Here is a 21,485-nt window from a genome sequence, read left to right as displayed (position 1 = left end):
TGCATAAACAGAACAAATATTTAAATAATATGCCTCGTGAGATATACTTCTTTTACAAATAACGTCTCGCCTGTTTTACATATTGACATTTTTTCTATCGTAACAGTTCGAAAAGAATAAAGTTTTACTTGAGAAAAAGCAAAAACAAAATAAATTACGTCTCTTTTAAAATAAGCAAGTTATATCTTATAATATACTAGCGGGGAGGGGGGTACCCGGCGTGGCCCGGGTGTTTTTTGGTGTGTGTGGTCGGGCGGTGGGGGTGTTAATGAAAACCACAGAATAAGCGAAGTAAAAAAAAACAAAAAAACGAACGTTAAAAAATCTGAAAACACGTGAAAAATGGCTTAAATAACCCTGCTTCAATATTAAAATTTAAAAAAATCAAAAAAAAAAAAAAAAAGAAGACATCTCACACCACGATTCGAACTCAAAACCTTTAGATAATGAGGACGAGCTTTAAGCAACATACATGTGTTATGGTTCCAGATAATAAATTATCCGATCGGGAGATTCTATTTATTAAAAAGCAGGATAAACGCTGATAACTTCGGCTGTGATAACAGAATATTCTTTTAATTCTTTTGACTCTCGAGTATATATCCGACACATTAAGACACACTTAATTAACTGAGAACCACATCCGTTCGTTTATATATAAACATATAAGATATTAAAGGATATATACTCAAGGGTCAAAATAATGAATGTTGTTACAGCTCTAGTGAAAACACACTACTAATATTAAATTATTAGTATTTAGATACGCAAATTTAATGTTCGTACTATGTAATCGCCTTCTATTCTGCTTTTTAATAAATAGGATCTCTCGATCACTGAAAACGTAATATAAGAAAAAAAAACAACAACTTAAAAAAAAATGTCGCTTTTGGACAGTACGTTTTGAAAGAAAACGTGTTTTTTGTGTATTAATTTTATGTTTATTTTCTTAGAGAAACCTTATTATCCTGCATTAACACGATTTCTCATCGAAACTTTGTTTTGAAAATTGTGATGTAAAAATAGTTGTGAAATATTTAATAATTTGAATGCCTTTAATGTACGTACGTGAATCATAGTTTATTTTTAAAAAATAATACTCAGAGTAAGTTTTAATTCTATGAAAATATCTTTAATTAGAAATAATTATTATTGAAACAAAATCAACAATTATTTCTACTGTCACTGTGGAATTTCCACAGGCCCCGCTAGTAATACAATAATTTGATTTAGCCTATTATCTTTTGGATCATCTTAGAACTTCAGACGTCGTTGGGCTTCATCGTCCTTTTAAGAATTGTCCCTAAAAAATATGACAACAACAATTGAAATTTATGACGTACTTTTCTCTACGTCAATTTACTAGTCCAGTTAATCTAATTATAGAGTTCATTCCAAGGATCTCTTTACAACAAGTTTTTACTTTTCTATAAAATAGAGATGTGTGACTATTAGTTGTTAGAAACAAAAGTAAAACGAGTTGGCCGAAAAGGGGTGAAATCAAAACAACTATGAAGATGAGGATAACAATCCACAAAAATGAATTCATAAATTATGAAGCCTCATCTTAAAGGATTCACTAAAAATAATATATAAATACGTTCATGTTGAAGAAATTTTTTTTTTTAAATCAAACCCTATCCAAGTCTATTACCAATCGTCAAGGTCTCATCATGTACCCGATACTCATTAACCCTTATCCTTGAGTGGCCTTTGGATCTTGATAAGTAGAGATTCCTTAGTAAAAGAACAGCCCCTGATTACTTACACCAAGTTTTATTTTGTCTCACTGCCCTCTTAAGCAAGACACTTTATCAAATCTCCATTGCTAACGATTACTACGATATTATCCCATTGATTACTGTACACGCAATAACCCTTATCCCCGAGTGACTTCCGGGACTTGATAAGTAGTGACTACCATGTAAAAAAAAACTGTGTGACTATTAGTTGTTGAAAAGAAAAAACGACGATGTTTTTACTTACCCAAACCGCATGTGAGAGCAGGAGAGGCAAGGCTTCGTACGAATTCCATGCATGTTCTTCCGTAGACGCCAAAGTAGGTATCATTAACTGGGATGTCAATCGGATAACAGACGGCACTAGCAAAAATATAAGGAAAGAACGATAACTCTGTCGGGCTCTGTGGATGTCAGAACATAGCATAAAGACATGAAAATTAAACAAATAAATTAATTAAATTTCAAACAAATGCATTAAACACGTCAACGCAAATGCCCATGCTTGTAGGAACACCATAAACAATTGTTAAAACAAAAATGCGATGCATATTTTGCACCAAATTCAAATAAAATAAAATAAAAGAATGTATACTTTTTCAGTCGCTGAGAAGAGCTGAAACAATCGCCATAAGAGCATAAAAGTATCAATTTAACATTTTCTGATAAACGGCTGGGAGCCAATGCCCACATTAAAAAAAAATAATAATAAAAAAAGGAAGTGACGTAGCTAATTAGCAGTCCAGGATTCAATCGTTACCGCAGCAGCTCATGACGATATCAACTACTTGAACAAGATTTACAGTCGGTTTTTATCCCTCTTCCCCGATGAGAAGATGTGACACAAGGTCTGGAAAGTAGGATTTGGAAAAGCGCTCTAAAGAAAGAACACTTTAACCCGTCAAAAATGCATGGGAAGCCTCATCGCCAGTCCCTGGTTGGGGCGCTTCAATCGATTAACAATAAAAACCCTTTCTCAAAACGTGGGAGAACTAGAATTGCTAGAACTGCAGAAAACTATTCTTAAGCCTGCAGAGAACAAGCCATCTCAGCTATGGCTTGGACTCAATATTTATCTCCTCCCTCGACGGTGGCGGGATAATGTGACACAAGGGTCAGAAAGCGAGATTTGAAAAGCCAACATTATAACGGAAAAGCACTCTATCCTGCAAAGAAGCCTGGGAAGGCCTGTTAGCATTCCTCAGTAGGGTCGCCGCATGCGATTAGCAATTATTAAATCCCTTATCCAAGGAAGAAAGCAAAGCCTGGGAGAATGGACTCCTAGAATTGCACAGGATCAGCACCATACCTCACTCAACAAGGAAAAAGTCATCGCAATAATTGCCTAGACTCTGGCAGATTTGATGCTGAGGGAAAATTTCTGGCTGAAACAACACACCAATCCACCGCGTCAAAAAACACTACTTAAAATAACTCGTGGGAGATAAATTCAGACACATGTAACTGTTTTTGATTCACATAATCATCAGGAGCCGTCAAGTGTTGAGTTTATTTCAACCGAAGTAACGTGGTGGGGATTATATGACGTAATATCTGTCAGAAATGTGACGTAGTTTTAGTGACAAGTAGAAAGTATGACGTTTACTTGTATCAATCAAAGAAGAAAGGCTGTTATACTTACGTATTGTCAGAGTTACAACAGTCGATGCTCTCTTCCAAGTCACCTATGAAACATAAAACAATATTTTCATGTATTGGATTTAATATTGAACTGATGTCTAGCATTCTTATGGCATGATGAATCAAGTAGCATGAAACAATATTAAAATTAGACAATTAATTACGCACATATAAAATGGTATAATAATATTCATTACAAATTCACATTCTTAATATATACTAGCGAGATGATGTACCCGGCGTTGCCCGGTATTAAATTTAACGTTAAATCCCTTAAAAAAAGATGTCGTAAAAAACAAACAAACAAACAAACAAATAAAAAAAACGGAAAGAATCTGATACATGTGCATTCGAATATTATGTTTTTTTTTCTAAACAGTTCACTTCTTGTAAGTAAAAAAATACTCAAGCTGGGATCGAAACCAAAATCTACAGATAGTGAGTCAAGTACGATAACCATTAGACCAGCTAATCAGGATCTTTAAAAAAGTTTTTTCAAACCTCGTGAAACAGTTGACAAGCAGATAAGAATCGAATGATCCCCAAGTACCAGTTTTTCAGTTTTGACCCATTAGAATTCCCATTTTTTTAGGACTAAAACCGATTAAAAAGTTTTCCACATTTCTGAATACACTATATACCAATTATCAAGTTTATAGATAAAAAATCGTTGAGTATATAAGTTGAAAAGTGTCTTCAGACTCACACACTCACTTTTATAGATATATAGATAATTTATACTAACACACATTACATTTAAGTCTAGTATTGTCATATGACCATGATTAATGCAACACGAAACAAAATGAAGATTAAACGATAAACTTAAAAGGAAGACAAAACAAACAATAGTATATAAGTTGCACTATAAATTATTGCATATGATCGTTCAAATGGTAGATAAGAGTTGTATTAACACTCTTCACACGTGATCATACATATAATATATTAGAGCATCATTAAACAGAGAGAAATATGTAACTGGGTGATTCCTATATAGCGAAAGACAAATAACTGCGCCAAGTTTCGTTGCTCTACTGCATGATTCTAAGTAGCATACATTACACATGCTCATTCAAATAGCGTATAACTTGAACTAACAATCATTACGTATAATCATTCATATTATACACTAGCGGCTGCGCCGCGTCGGCATACACAACGCCGACAAACACAAAATCGAGTACACTCAACATCAAGTACACTCAACATCGTCTTACCATCAACGCTTACCTTGTGAACTCGGAGTATGAGAAATTCCCATGTGCACAAAACAAAATCACCGAAAGAACAAAAATACCCTAAGGGTAAGGATAGTGAGTAAACGTTGAATAAAATGATGTTAAAATGATTACGAACTTGCTAGGATTCGAACCTGAAATCTTCTGATTCATAGTCAGACGTATTATCTATTGCGCCACAAGTCCTGTCCGTATGCTGAAAGATGTTACCGCGACTGTATACAGACAGTCCTAAATTCTGTTAACATGGGCAGGTAACTTTTTCGGCAATTGCACGAAACGGCCCAAAATCCTTATTTTTTTTTTTTTTTTTTTTTTTTTTTTTAATTACATTTTCACCCCAAACAAGGCACATTGCCACTTTAATGTAGGGGGCTACTATCAGGGGAAACATCTACTGGGGTACTATGTAGGGATTAGGGCAGCGAGATGTTGGTTCACGTTGCACTTGAACTTATGCATGTCAGTACAGTTGGGGAAGCAGTGACCTGGAATGGAATTCCAAAGTCTAGCAGTTCTGGGGAAGAAACTACTGGAGTAGAAAGATCTTTCACATCTAGGGATCTCTACAGTGTGGGGGTGGGATTTTGTAGCTTGTCGGGTCTGTCGAGGGTGTTCACGTCGTGGGGGCACAAGTGCTTGCAGTTCTTCAGAGCATTCACCATTATAATACTTGTAGAACAGGAAGAGGGATGCAACGTTTCGACGATGGGACAGAGGCTGAAGTTTTGATGCCAGTTTAGGGCCTATCAGATTTGCGACTCTCTTTTGAACCCTGTCAAGGAGCGAGAGACTAGTAGCCGATGCACCGGCCCAAATATGACAGCAATACTCCATACATGGGCGAATAGTGGCCTTATAGAGGTACAGGATACTTTCGGGTGTTAGAAGTTTTCTAGCACGGTAGAGAGAGCCCACCTTCCTCGCAGCGGCCCTGGCAATGCCCTCGATATAATTGTTCCAGCTCATGCTTCCTGTGAACGTTAGGCCAAGGAGCTTGAAAGACGTACTCTCAGCTAAAGAGTTGTTGGCTATTGCTATAGGTGGTAGAGAAGGTTTCTTGTAATTATTGAATGAAACCAGTTTTGTCTTGGTGGCATTGAACGTTACCATCCATTTTTGTCCCCATTCCACTACTGATTTGAGGTCATCCTCTAGTGTTTCTGCCATTACTTTAGATATATGTTCATTTGTTTTCCTGTCGTGCCTGCTATAGAGTGTGGTGTCATCAGCATATATACCCATCTCAGAGGCAATTTTGTCGGGGAGGTCATTTATGAATATCAGGAACAGCAGAGGACCAAGGATAGATCCCTGGGGCACTCCCGCATTTATATTATATTGTTTAGACGTACGACCGTCGAGGACAACCTGGATTTTTCTCTTATCTAAGAAGGATTTAATTATGTTAAGTATTCTACCAGTGATACCGTAAGATCTAATCTTCCTGAGGAGACCCTCATGCCATACCCTGTCAAAAGCCTTAGATATATCTAGAGCTACCGCTCTGCCCTCTCCCGCTTTGTCCAGTGAATGGTATATGCGTTCAGAGATTACAGTGAGGATGTCTGCCGTGGAACGGGCTTGTCTAAATCCATATTGATGGTCGGTCAGAAGTTTAGCATCTGTAAGGTTCTGGACTAGAGCATGGTTAATTAAGGTCTCAAATATTTTGGCGAAAAGTGGGAGGAGGCTAATAGGGCGATAATTTAATGGGTCAGTTCTTTCGCCAGAATTCTTGAATACTGGTACCACAGAAGCAGTTTTCCAACAGCTCGGAAAGCAAGATTCATTAAGGCATTTGTTGTAGAGTTTGGAGAGAACTGGAGCTACTTCGGCTGAGCACTTTTTTAATAGCACAGCTGGGATGAGGTCGGGTCCACATGCTTCGGGCTTTTTGTATGACTCAGCGTTGTTCGTTACCAACCATATACAGATAAGAACAATCTAGGGACTCACACCTTTCAGGGGGAAAAAGAATTTTTCAATTTGATGCATCCGTTCGAAAGTTTTATTGGTACATACATAAATAAATAAACATTTAGAATTTTATTAATAGCATAGATAATTAAAACTAATACGTATTGCATATGATGATTAAAATCTAGTATCGTCATATCATCAAAATGTATATAAGATGAAACAAAAGCAAAAGTAGATGATAAACTTACCTCCAGATGTTGGCATGGATGGGTAAATCTGAAGATCGTGGTTCAAGAAGACACCAAAGAGGGTGGTCAAGTGAGTGAGTTGATCGTCGCGGTCAGCGGGGGTGCTGAAGCCATGGAAGTTGGTACTGATCAATCGAGCACCGGGTAGGGCACCACCAAGAACACCGGTTGCGCGGGGAAGATCGAGACCTATCAGGAAAATATAGATTTTAAATACATACTGCATTACCTCCCCTATAAAGGGTTGGTGGTCAAGGTCTGGTGTGGACGCGTGTTAAAAGCACACAGATATTTTAGCGTGTTTCTGTGCTTCTCCAAGACAAATCCACCCCACGTGCACGTCGTGACCACTGCCACGCAGACGGGGCTCTGATGAACGGCGAGTGTCCTGCGCCATATAACTGGACCTCCACTGCCTTGTGGGCCAAGGTTATTTAACCAAAGGCTAAAGGTGAGGTAACCCTGACAGAAACCTCCAGAGGAGCTTAGGCCCTGTAAGCTGCGGCATATATGACCCACTGGCGTGTGGAATATGCTCTGGTGCCCAGCAACCTGTTCCAGTCATGGATCAAATGGCATGGTGTGTGGAGAGGGCTCTGTAAGCCGTGCTGAAAGCGACCTCCCTAGGATTTTGGATCAATGTGGCAGTTGTTTAGCGAGTGGGATTGTCTCGGTGCAAAGTCTTTCCCCACTATAACAATCCTCATGCACAGGCATTGCTTGATATAAATTAGATACACTTTTTACTATCTCGTGTATCTTGATGGCGGGACGATTTTTTTTTTGTGCTATATCGAGTGATGGCAATATTCGAAAGCGAATTTGCTGCCATCATAAAGGGGGGTCCACACTCTAAATATCACTATAAAGTAAATATATGTTTGTTATGAAAAAGTCATAAACAGTACAATTCAATCAGACTTTGGAGTCATGGGTATTGATGAGAGGAGGACTCGTGTTTCGGGCCCACAGTCAAAACAACAAACAAAATAAAAAAATATATCTTGAAATTGAAAAATGACCGTTTTATTTAAAAGTCAGTATCGCTTGCATTTTTACTAATGTCGGAAAGCATAAAGATTGGGGTTGCACAGTTGTTGCCTTCATCCTTATCTTTTCCTTTACCATTGATTCCTAAGCTATTTTTTCGCGGACGATTGCGTCATCTTTCTACGTCAGATTGTATAGATATGTATTAGTTATACGGATTAATAATCTCTCTCTCTCTCTCTCTCTCTCTCTCTCTCTTTGATGGAATGGTCATTACTAACCAGCCGTGGCACTCTTCACGAATCGTCGCCATTGACTTCCGTTCTGCGCCATTCCGAGCAACTCAGCCATGTTAATGTTCGCGATGTCCTTCATGTTGTCTGGCATTCTTATTTTTTTGTTTTCCACGTCCTCTTTTGCCAGGAGTCGTAACAAAGAGCAGATTATTTATTAGAGAGAGAAAGGTTTATATTTAATACCCGAGGGAAATAATTCTGTAATTAGCTACTACTGACCAACGTATCCTGTGATATAATTAAACAGCGATGAAACGAAGATTGTTGGATGTCCGTGTCCTAGACTTGGTGGGCAAGTCAAGCATCGACTGAAATGTATTTGTACAAAATATGGTTGGATTGCAGAGAGGACTATGAACGAAATCATTATTTTTTTGAGTAGATTGTACTCAATTTTGGTCGTGCCGTACATAGCAAATGTTAATGATGTGGTTATAAAAGTGATTCAAATATAACTTAAAATTTTGGCGAAACAACAGAGCGACCAACTGAAACTTTCCCACTATCAAAGTATATCTGGAATTAAACCTAATCTGCATTTATACGAATCATTCTTGTTTGATAAAAAGTTTGTCCAACAAATGTGATAGCTTTTTTTGTTGTTTTTGTTTTACATAGGCACCGCCACTTATCAAGGCCCAGAAGCCACTCGAGGATAAGTGTGAAGCTGCAACAACAAACAATATGGCATTGTGAAGATACACATTTCAAAATAATTGTCGTCATGTTTTACTTACCGTCTTCGTAGACGGCGGGTAGGTATCTCTCAAAGGGTGTGCTGGATCGACCCAAGTAAGGTAAGACGAGATTGTTGCAAGATCCATCGGCTGTTCGGTAGGGAAAGTCAGCATCACATGTGAGGGCAGTCAAGAAGGGACACGTAGCCACAAGTTCCAGGGGAGGCTGGACAGCGGTCACCAGGTTCTCAGCATCGATAAGACCTTGGTCCAACCTGAATTTAAACCATTATACTACATATGCTAACAAATTATTTTAATTATACCACATTTAAATTAAATTTTAATCATAACACATTAAAATTATATTTTAATTATACATTAAAATTAAATTTATATTATACCACATTAAAATTAAATTTTAATTATACCACATTTAAATTAAATTTCAATTATACTACATTAAAATTATACAACATTCAAATTAAATTTGAATTATACCACATTAGAATTAAAATACACCACCTATGCTACTAACAAGCTTAGATATTTGCTTCGATAGTAATTACAATGCTCACTAGTTGTTCTAAAATATTTTCTGATATAAACTGCGTCCATCGCTTTATTGCAGATTAGTAAAATATCAATATTTCACTAAATATACGTCACACAAACATGAAAATTGTATCATCAAATAACTGTTTCAAGGTTAGTTATTTCCCAAAATTTTATTCAAATTCATGCGATATTCTCGAAGTTATGACATTTTATTTATGATCAAGTAATTTATACTGTCCATCGCTTTATTGCAGATATTTTAAATGCCAAAATGGGGCGATTAACGGTTATCGAAAAAGATTGTTGCTGGACTCGCACAAGGATGGTTCATCAAAAATTTAGCTATGGAGCTGGAAAGACATCCAAGCAGTCATCTGATTATACAATTTTTATTTTTTGTAACACATATTTAGTGAAATATTGATATTTTACTAATCTGCAATAAAGCGATTGACGTAGTTTAGTCAAGATTGTTTTCTCTATTTAACTACCGATTTCTTCCATCTATTTGGCATGATCAAGGGATCAAGGAAGCCATTTTTAACATGGAGAAAAAAGGGGGCTTTCCAGTTATCTGAGAGGAAGGTAATCATTAATTAAAAGGAACCGTATTTTGTTTGTCACTATCACCGTCTGTGGAACTGAAACTGGGAGTTAAAATAGCAAATAATCTTGACTATAAAGGTATTATCCTTTTTGTGTATAATTTGATACCGAAATAAAATACCTATTGCAAACAGATTTTGGAAACAATTATTTCTTTTCGTATAATATTTTGAAGATTTTCAATTATGCCTTTACAAAAGCTAACGTTGCTTACGTGGGATTTTAAAAATATAGGCTTATAAGAATGAAATTCTACAGCGATTAGTTAACCTACAAATTCTTTAGAATCCAGTACAATTTATTTAACCTATAAAGTATAGATTAATTAATCTTTTTTTCCAAATGTGATACGATAACCTCTATATAATTTGAACTCGGTATACAAAGTTCGCACTACTGCAATGCCCTTCATTTACAACTAGTAATAATACTATAATTAGGAGATTCAGTTTTAATGCTTTTGTAGGTGGTATCTAATACATAGAGAAAAGTTCGTCGGATTCTTGATATTTGCACGTCACATATCGATATTTGACTCTGTTTAACCACCTTATCTTTTTCTTTTTTTGCTTTCAGAATGTTGTTTACAATACTAAAATGTCATTTGCCTCAGCTGTTTGAAAAACTATTTATTCCATCTAAGGCTTAGTGCTACAATAGTGACAATTTAAAATGATGAGAGAAGCAATATGAAAGCTAGCGCTTGTTTTAACTTGAATTATCTCCCTTTATATAAACATTTCCAGATCGCTTGTCTATATTTATTCACTACGTGAACAACTCTAACCCTGGCACCCCACACGGGCAATGTAACGCATAGATCAACTATTTCTTTTCTATTGAATTCGATCTAGTCGACTGCATAGTTAAGTTCTCTCTATTTGGCTACCATGACAGAAATTAAAAAGACTTACAAATTTTGAATGAAATTTGATCGAGGTCGAGTCCAGTACCTGCTAGAAATTTAGTGTAACCAGATCTCATGTAAAGTTTTCCATAACATCAAATAATAATTGTATGCCATATGAAGATATCCCATTAGCAATAAGCCTCTTTAGTTTTGTCCTTTATGTCTCTCGTTGCATAAGAGATGTTTCTGACAAAAGTACAAGAATTCCTATTTTCTGTGTTGGAATCTATCTACTTAACATTTATCGTTTTTTTTTGTTTTACATGGGAATAACCATTTATCAGGGCCTGGAGGCCACTCGAGGATAAGAGTTAATGGGTATACATTAGCCAATGTGATTATAGCGTAGTAAACATAAGTAGTGGAAATTTTGTAAGTTGGATTACTTAAGGGGACGGTTCATCAAGAACTTGTTTACGTTGGACTTGTTGTAGTCAACTGAAAAGCAGGCAAACTAAAGAGAGTTTCCACAAGCAAACTGAAGAGAGTTCCACAGGCATGCAGTTCTAAGAAAGAAGCTTCGTTCATGGAATCTGGATTTAGGTTTAGGCACGGATAAAGAGTGTGGGAAATTATTGATAGCGGTTTTGGCTAAGCGAATGTTTTTCGTGAAAGTTTGGCGAGAGAGACTGAAGGGGGACTGATTGAAGCTCAGACGAGCACTTGACATGAAAATGACGATAACGCAGAGACATATATAAATCTTGATACAATAATTGGACGTAATTTGTATAAATAACTGATAACTAGTTAAATGTTCAGAATGCCGTCGTCTTATTCAACAAATGATTAAAAAAATAATTTTTGTAGAACATTTTGACTTCTTCCACACAGTGTAACTCAGTTGTTAAACCACCCTTTGCTATGAGATTTGAATTCGACCTAATTGGTCTCATAGTTAGCTGTTGTATCCATTTTATGAGGAAGTAAGAATGGTGTGTCTCGATTCGCCATATTTAATAAATAAAGGAAAAACAACTTAATTCGAATTACCAAGACAGAAATAGAGATCGAAATCAACCCCGTAAGGACTACAAATTACTATTAATTATCTACAAATCATAAAAAATGATGCTCTCTCTCTCTCTCTCTCTCTCTCTCTCTCTCTCTCTCTCTATATATATATATATATATATATATATATATATATATATATATGTGTGTGTGTGTGTGTATGTGTGTGTATATATATGTATATATATATGCATATTATTAGAAGGTTAAAGAAGTATATAAAACTTTTTAAAGATGTCTTATTGATATGTTTACTCCCTAGTCACTCTTCTGATGAGAAGTATTAGGCTTCGAAATGCTGATGTACGAAAAGCATATAAAACCATTTACTGTTCCTTTATTACATCGATAAATAAATCTATGTATACCAACATATGACTTTGTCTTATCTATAATTGCTAATATAATATATATATATATATATATATATATATATATATATATATATATATATATATATATATATATATATATATATAATCATTCCGGTTAAAGATATCCAAAAGTATAAAGAAAACGAATTTACCGAGGTTATCGATAGTGATCATTGAAAAAAGGCAAATATATTTTTTATTTTATTTTAGGTAAACAGATTATATGGTTACGACAATAACACAGCTAATATATCGGTCAAATGAAGACATTCATCGGGTAAACTAAACTTCCGGTTTCATAGAGATATGCTCTTTAAAGATTGTTGTGCTTCCTTCTCTAACAAACTACTCATCATATACATACAATGTAACGCTTAAGTACCCTTTGCAATAAGATTAAATTCGGCCTTGTTCGTCTCAGAGTCAGTTACTCTATCCATTTGACCAAAATATTTCTACTGAAAAAAAAAAATTAAAAAAAAAAAAACAACCCAAAACATCTGTACTTACAAATCTTGAATGAGCCTTGCGGTCTCGACAAAAATCAGTCCAGTTTCGGCAATGATGAGGTCAGCGTTGGCTAAAGTCTCGGCCGCTTGGGCGTTTACGAGGGCGGCTGCGGCGGTGGCGTTGGCGGCGGCGATGGCGGTCTCGATAGCGGCGGCGGCAGCGACGGCTGCTGCTTCGGCGATGGCGGCGTCCTCGGCTCCGGTTACGGAGGCCTCGGCGGCAGCAGCGGCGGCGACAGCGGCTACTTCGGCGATGACGTCAGCGTCGGCACCGACGGCTTCGGCGGCGGCAACGGCGGCAGCAGTGGCGTTGTTGACGGCTTCAGCGTTGGCTCCGACTACGACCGCGACAGCGGCGGCAGCAGCTGCTTCAGCGACAGTGGCGGCATCGGCTCCAGCCTCGACGGCGGCGGCGGCAGCGTTTCCAGCAGCAACAGCAGCAGCGACACCTTGATTGAAAAATGCCAGTTTCTTTTGAGTACAAATTTATAAAAAAATTATATCATATTTTAAACATTCATATACGGTATAATCATGTTGTAACGCCGATCCTTGTTATATCACCAAAATAAAACGGCGTTGAGCTTGGCCATTATCAGATGGGTGACTATTTGTTAGATAATAAGCGCTGCATGTATTTAGGTAAACGCATATATGTAATGCCCACAGGAGATGAACGACGCGGCCTTAGACTCGTCTAGCTGTACACACTATCAAAAATTCCCCCCACTCTTTATCTGTGCCTAAACCTAAACGTAGATTTCATGAACAAAGCTTCTTTCTTAGAACTGCACGCCTGTGGAATTGTCTTCCGTTTTCCTGCTTTCCGGCTGACTACAATATGGTTGTGTTCAAGTCTAACGTAAATAAGTTCTTGATGAGCCGTTCCATATAAGTTATCAAATTTAACAAATTTTCATTACTAATGATTATTATATGGTTCAATTTCTACTGTACACTCTTTAACCCTTATCCTTGAGTGACCTCTTGGCCTTGATAATGTGTTGATGCCTATGTAAAAAAAAGAAAAAGTCCAATGTGAACAAGTTCTAATTGAATCGTCCCCCTAAGTAATCCAAGTTACAAAATTCCCACTGTTTACTATGCTAAAATCGCAATGACTAATGTATACCTATTAATCCTTATCCTCGAGTGGCCTCTGGGCCTTGATAAGCGGTGACACCCATGTAAAAAAAAAAAAGGCAGATACAGGTCAACTTTGGGCAAGATATAACACCTGTTAGCCTACTTCTGATATTCTGGAGGGTTTCAATACAGAGGGTAAATGGAGTTCCTCGGCCGCGGTGAAGGCAATACATCCAAGGAAAAGGGGTTTGTGGAAAAAACCTAATCGGATAGTAGAAGGCCATCCTCTAATTATAGTTTTTCTTTGCCCATTTTTTCAATATTTCAATAAAACTTTCTCGTGTTTTTCCCGATGTGTGTGTGTATGTGTGCGTATATATATATATATATATATATATATATATATATATATATATATATATATATATATATATATATATATATATAAAGCTGAACGTCTGTGTGTGTGTGTGTGTCTGGTCACGAATAGGCTCCTATATGGTTGACTATTATAGAAAACTGATCACATATAATGATAGAAGATATATCGAGACACAGGAATGCGTATGTTTGATCTGGCAGAACGGTTGCTTCATTAAAATTGTGAGGTCTGCGTTCACGCCTAGTCCACAAAGTATGGAAATAAAAAATTTAAAAATGAAAAAAAAAAAAAAAAAAACGTTTACAAGTGTTTTTGATATAGATGTACATAATAATACTTTGATAAGTATGTTTTAACTTAAATAGGGATGGTATAATAAAATTGTGGGGTCTGTGTTCGCGCCTTGCCTCCATAGAATGGAAATAGGCACAAACTTTAATAAATACTTTGATAATTATGTTTCAGTTTGAAGAAATATGGTATAATAAAATTATGGGGGTGTTCGTTCGCGCCTAACCTCCATAAAATGGAAATATGTCACAAAGTTTAACAAGGTTTTTTAAATATAGATCTACAGAATATTGTGATAAGTGTTTCAGTGTGAACAGGTATAGTATAATAGATTATGGGATTTATCTATTTTATTTTTACTTTCATCATTTTTTGCTTTGGTTTTGATACTCTCAAATTCGAAGTTATCACTTTACAACTCTTCCTTTTCATAACCTATCATACTTTCATAAATCACAGTCCATTTTCTGTAGGTTGTTTTTGAACAACGTCAACGACGATGATTGAGGAATAAAACAAAATGTAGAATGTAGAATGATTAACAGACAGACCATTTATATATATATATATATATATATATATATATATATATATATATATATATATATATATATATACAACGCTTAATATGACTATACATATACATTGTTATTTCAAAATCGATGCAGACGAATACCTTTCTGTACATCCTAGTATATTCTATTTTATTTCCCAATCATCTCTATCATTTCCTGAAGAAGTCATTGGAAAATGGGGATGAAGCGTTGAAAATTTCTCAAACGGCTACAGATTTTTCCTCTAATTTCCATCTATCTATCTATCTATCTATCTATCTATCTATCTATCTATCTCTTTCAATGTCACTCTTTCTCTCTCTTCCTCCCCCTCTCTCTCTCTCTCTCTCTCTCTATATATATATATATATATATGTAAAGTATGAACATACATATTCATGGCAATTAAACTACAGAGTCGTAAGCCTTTCATCCATGCAGGGATTCGTCAGGCTTAGTGCGTAGATTTTTTTTCATTATTGTAATGGATGTCTGTATGTAGCTTAATTGCTATATATATATATATATATATATATATATATATATATATATATATATACATTTTACTTCTAATCTGTACAATGTTTTAGTAAATACTGAAAAGTAATACGCAATATATATTACCGTATAATACTCGAAAGGCTTATATATATATACATATATATAAATATATATATTTAATTATTATAGTAAAAAAATAATTATATATATATATACATATATATATATATATATATATATATATATATATATATATATATATATACAGATGTCTCGTGTTGCGGAGTTCAAATCGTTCGACTGGTATTAATCGTGACACCCTGCACTGAAGATTCCCGAAAGGATGAAACACGAGTGTCTGTAGGTATTTAATTATTATAGTAAAAAATAATTATATATATATATATATATATATATATATATATATATATATAATTATCAATTTATATTGATAGTTCATATATATATATGTATATATATATATAGTTCATATATATATATATATATATATATATATATATATATATATATATATATATATATGGACTATCAAGAAAACGCATAATATGAATATCTATGTACATTGTTATTTTAAAATACATGCGGTTAAATATAATAAGTATCACTTTTAATATGGTTTACATATAATAAATATGCCACTTTCGTATCATTTGCATAAAAAGAAAGCTGTGGAGGGATCAAATTGTTGCAAACATTCATTACCTTGGTCGGTGGCACCAGCAGCTCTGGCAGCTGCAGCGGCTGCAGCAGCAACAGTGTTGCCAGCGGCTTCAGCAACTCCAGCATCTCCGGCAGCACCACGTGTTCCTTCGGCACCAGCAACATCAGAAGTTCCTCTTGAGTTTCTAAAACCCCCGGTTCGGCCTCCTCGACCTCGTTCTGATCTGAAACCTCCGAAATCACGACCAGATCTGACTTTCTTACACGCCTTTTCGTAAGCTTTTTGACAAAGATCGTCGGTGATCGGTGTCAGGCAGCTCACAAGACATGGCAAGACAACCAAAAATAATATCGGTGTGAGACTGAAAAATGAAATAATAATTATAATAATACAAATAATAATGATACTACTACTACTACTACTACTACTACTACTACTACTACTAATAATAATAATAATAAAATAATAATTATAATAATACTAATACTACTACCAATAATAATAAGTCACATAAACTGTGCCCCTAAAACAACAACTATTACTACTAGTAGTAGTAGTACTACTACTAGTACTGCTGCTGCTGTTGCTGCTGCTAATAATAATAATGATAATAATAATAATAATAATGATGATGATGATGATAATAATAATAATATTAATAATAATAATAATAATAATAATAATAATTATAATAATAATAACAACTAGATTTTATCTTATCAGCAACATTTTTTTTGTTTTATTATTTCAAATGTTTATTAGCCATTTGGAATATTCCACTTTCCTTTTTAAGGGATGTCAGCATGATTATGGTCGAAGCGACAATCATAATAATATATAGATAATAATAATAACAACTCTGCCTCTCAAGAAAAGGCACCTACCTTAGATGATACCACACAAAATAGCTATGAAGAATCAAGGAGGAAGGAAGAACTACGGAGAGAGAGAGAGAGAGAGAGAGAGAGAGAGAGAGAGAGAGAGAGAGAGAGAGTACTAACTAGACCTCCACTAGAGGAGTGCAAAGGGCTCTGCGACCTTGGTAAAGTTTATTTTCAACCTAACTTTCAGTGAAGTCCAATAGTCGTTACCAGCGAGAAACTAATCGTATGTGCCACTTGCGATAACCCAAAGTCAGTTGCAAAGGTTACTAGCAAAAGATGAAAGTATGGCAGATCTGGGTGGACTTGTTGTCACACAAAGTCCAGAGAATATCACCGGTTATTATCAGTGCGACAGTAGAAAATGGCTATGAAAGGTTAAGAAGGATGGTAAAACCTAGGAGGTAGAGCACCATCCATACCTCGGCTGGAATGGCACAGATAGTTCTGGAACGTTCAAGAGGTTTGTTGTCACTTAAATTCCAAGAAAAAAACAAGGGTCGTTTTAAGCGAGATCTCAATGGTAAATGTCTGTTGCGATAACGCAAACTGATTTAGAGTAGTAATGAAAGTGCGGGAAGAGTAATAGAAATACGGTTTTTGATTGAGATCAGAGATCTCCGAAGATGCTGAGCAAATGAATGAAAAGCAACTAAATTCAGAGAGAAACAACTATTTGTAAAAACAACTACTTGTTGCAGGGAACATAATCCAAAAGCATGTTTAACCTATTAAGTTACAGGTTATCTTCATCAAGGGGAGAATGTCATTGGCAAGAAAGAAGAGAAAAAAGAAAGAAAACAACATACTGAGGATGGAGTTTAGATCCGAAATATATTTATGTTATGAATTTCAAACAAGTAAAATATTTGTTTATTTTCCTAATATTACGTTGTGATTTGGCTTTCAAACGCATTTGATGCATATTTTATTTTACACGTTACCTATTTTTTTTACTATTGAGTTGAAACTTTGTGTAATGACTAAAAATGGACTAGAATAAACAAATTGAATGTAAAACTGGTTATTTTATTTAGAAACCGAAATATTGACCCTCTTATAAATAAGTTGGTTGGTTTTGTTTTACGGCATATCAATCCTTTTCGGGTTATTTAATGCCGAATCTAAAGATTTTTAAGAACATTTTTTAATAGAATATATTTGTTGTTTTCAAGTCGGTTTCTATTTAACCCATAGTTGGGACCCTAATAGGTACTACCACTCCGGGCCAGAGTGGATCTGCGAGCAATGGTAATTAAAGGATGGCTCCACACTCCCCAAAGTCCACAAGCTGGGGCCTCACCACTGGATATAGTTTAAGGTCATATCCAGGACCCCCATTGAGGGACTTTTACCCTCTGCAGGGGGAGTCAGCGGATTCTAATGCCCCACCGACAGGGCCCTTATAAATAGGATACTGGGTCCATGTGATATATTCTATATATTATGAAGATGAAATTTATACATTATTGTAAGGAGCAAAGCAGTTTTCACAAAGAGATAAATTGCAGTTTTGGCCATAAGTTAATGGCATACTATTGCAAGACTCATTCGAGCAATTACGCGACCTTTCAGGTCAAATCTGACATCATTTATCGACCTAGATCATGTTAGAATGCTTGTTTTCGCTGTGGGGTTTCTTCCCACTGATTCTTTCAGACATGAAGTACATAAATATATTTTGAAATTCATCGTTTCCATTTATCGTGTCGAGAACTTGTGTGAACAACAGACAGCAGTACATCTTGTTTCTAATATATGAAGTATATTTTGCCATAAACTAATAGTGTTTTATATAAGACTAGCCTGGGTGCTCGGCGTTGCCCAGGTGCTTGGAGGTGTGTGTTGAGCAAAAAAAAAAAAAAAGTGGTTGTAGGCAGGCAAGCTCGAACCCGTAGTGCGAAGGAGGAAAAGAAGATGAAAAAAAAATGTGACATCTTTGCCATTGCATCCATCGCCAAACCGGAAGTGGCGAAGGTTTAAATTAAGGCTAGTCAATCGAAAAGAGGGGATGACTTTCCAAAATATCCGCGAAAAAAGCGACCTCTCCTTGTACAAAAGTGCCCAGTTGAGGGTAAAAAATTAATGTTTTTAGCCAATCTTTTGATATTTGTCGCCCGAAGGGCCGAGGTTCAAAATTATACCGATCTCGTGAGAATCCGTCGCCTATATCGAAAGTTTTAGGCATACACACATACATACATACATACATACATACATACATACATACATACATTTAAACAGACAGGTGAGATTTATATTATAGAAAGATAGGCAATACATGCACGTAGTTTGATACCATACAGATAAGTTCCTACATCATCGAACAAATAGAATTTTAGCAAATTTCATAAGAATTCTTCCGAGGGTTCAAACAACTCCCAAAGAAAAGTTGATAAATATAGATGAACTAGACTTTTTAGCCCGTTAAAAACAGGCAAAAGTTATATCCTATTGATTTAGAATGAATGGTTTATGCCAAATTGATGTCTTAATATGGTTAAATTTATGATCATTTTATAATTAAATTTCAACTTTAATCACTAATTGTACATAGAAGAGATACCATAATACTTACTTCGCTGCACCTTATGATAACAAAAGTCCATACAAAATTTCTCTCAGATCGGCTCAGTAATTTAAAAGAAAATGTAACGAACATACTAATCGTATTAGTCCCTAACTCTGCATCAAACGGATACTAAAATACTTAGTTCGCTGCACTTTATCATAACAAAGATCCATACGAAATTTCAGTCAGATCGGTCCAGTGGGTCCTGAGAAAAATGGAACTTAAATACAGATCTCTATTAATCCCTTACTGCGCATCGAACAGATACCATAACGCTAAGTTCGTTGCATAACAAAGGTCCATACAAAATTTCAGCTTGGTCGGCCTAGTAGTTTTCTGAGAAAAATCGAACAGATAGACAGGCAAACAAACAGACAGACTAAGAGAAATATAATATAGATTTTATCCTTCCTTCATAGCAATTAAACAGTACTATTTTATATCATTTTACAATATTTTAAAAAAGAAATTATTTGGTGTCTTATTTATAACTAGGTCTATGACAACAGCATATTCTTTTCTTTGTTTTGACTCTCGAGTATATATCCGACATAGTTTGGCACACTTAATTAATCGAGAACCACATCTCTATATAAAAGCATATAACATATCAACGGATACACACTCTAGAGTCAAAATAATGAAAAGAATATGCTGTTGCCCTAGCTCTATTTATAGGGCACTTGAACTTAATAGGTAAATAATAGACATAAATGCCAAATATTAAAATGATCAAATTTAATTTTATACGAAGAATATAGATTAATTTTATCCTTCCTCCATAGTAATTATATTATAAGCAATACTGTTTTATATTATCTTATAGAATTTAAAAAGAAATTATTTGGTGTTCTTATTTATAACACATTGGGGTCTAATGGGTTAAAGTGTGGTCGGATAGACAGCTCGGTATTTTTCTAATAAGAGAAGGCTTAGAAGTTGTGAAAATACTCACCGCATTTTGGAGTTTTGAGTCTTCTGTGACCATTTGCACATCGCGTCTGTCTTTTTATAGTAAACTTTTGTCTCGTTTTATGACACCCGAAATCACGTTCTTTCGTTGAAGGAGCCCTCTTAACTGTAGTCACCCAGCAATTGAATACTTATTGCATTTACGGCTATCAATTCATGAGCGAAATAAAACCGATATAAAACTCAAGCAAACAAAGAGCAAATAAACCTTTAATGTTATGACGATATCGAAGACCAGAAAAAGAAACAAGTGGGAGGGAGAAGAGGCAAAATCGTGATCATAAATAATATTTTAAGCTGAAAATGTTTTCGTTGTATATTATTGAAATCGGACGTCAAGATGATTATTTTTTTTTAAATTTTCCAACTTGATCATTTAAAAATAAATGTTTTATTAAAATGGTTTTATTAACATAAGGTTAAATGAACACGCCTTTAAAAACGTAAGACCTTTTTTATTAACTAAAGTAAGTGTTTTACTATTTATTGGCTCAATAATCGCGATTTGATAAAACAACACAAGACAAGTACTTGATATAAATTAGTTAAGCCCCCCTCGCTCTCTGTATGTGTCTGTGCAATACTCTCACGTAACGTAAAAAAAAAGAACCTCAAATTTTATCTATCGCTAGCTGTCCGGTCATGTAACTTCCCGGTGATTTTCTTCTCGGACCAATGTATTCTCTTAATACGATAATTACAAAATTATTTTTAAACTAATTGCACTAGATTGTGACCCGGTGATCATCATTCCTGATCGCATGATGATAAGACAACACAAGACGAGTTCTTGATGCAAAACAGTTTAGCTGTGTGTGTGTGTGTATGTGTGTGTGTG

The 21,485-nt window shown here is 35.3% G+C and overlaps 1 protein-coding gene across 1 annotated transcript in view; it reads right to left on the bottom strand.

Annotated features, from left to right (window-relative positions):
* The window catches only part of LOC145278034 (salivary peroxidase/catechol oxidase-like), a 39,593-nt gene extending 18,826 nt beyond the window's left edge, over positions 1 to 20,767 (bottom strand). The window contains exons 1-7 of the mRNA XM_080130252.1: positions 20,631 to 20,767; positions 16,264 to 16,583; positions 12,728 to 13,175; positions 8,816 to 9,030; positions 6,793 to 6,981; positions 3,382 to 3,424; positions 1,987 to 2,102 (exon numbers count right to left, since the gene is read on the bottom strand). Of these exons, the coding sequence (XP_079986378.1) occupies positions 1,987 to 2,102; positions 3,382 to 3,424; positions 6,793 to 6,981; positions 8,816 to 9,030; positions 12,728 to 13,175; positions 16,264 to 16,583; positions 20,631 to 20,671 (1,372 nt within the window). The 5' untranslated portion in view covers positions 20,672 to 20,767. The remainder of the gene's footprint in view (positions 1 to 1,986; positions 2,103 to 3,381; positions 3,425 to 6,792; positions 6,982 to 8,815; positions 9,031 to 12,727; positions 13,176 to 16,263; positions 16,584 to 20,630) is intronic.
* Positions 20,768 to 21,485: the final 718 nt, after the last annotated feature.

Source organism: Euprymna scolopes, chromosome 6 (assembly GCF_053919585.1).
Source record: "Euprymna scolopes isolate OS-2025 chromosome 6, ASM5391958v1, whole genome shotgun sequence".
Classification (NCBI taxonomy): Eukaryota; Metazoa; Mollusca; class Cephalopoda; order Sepiida; family Sepiolidae; genus Euprymna; species Euprymna scolopes.
Note: the sequence above shows the minus strand (reverse complement) of the source record. Positions and strands in the feature narration are given on the sequence as shown.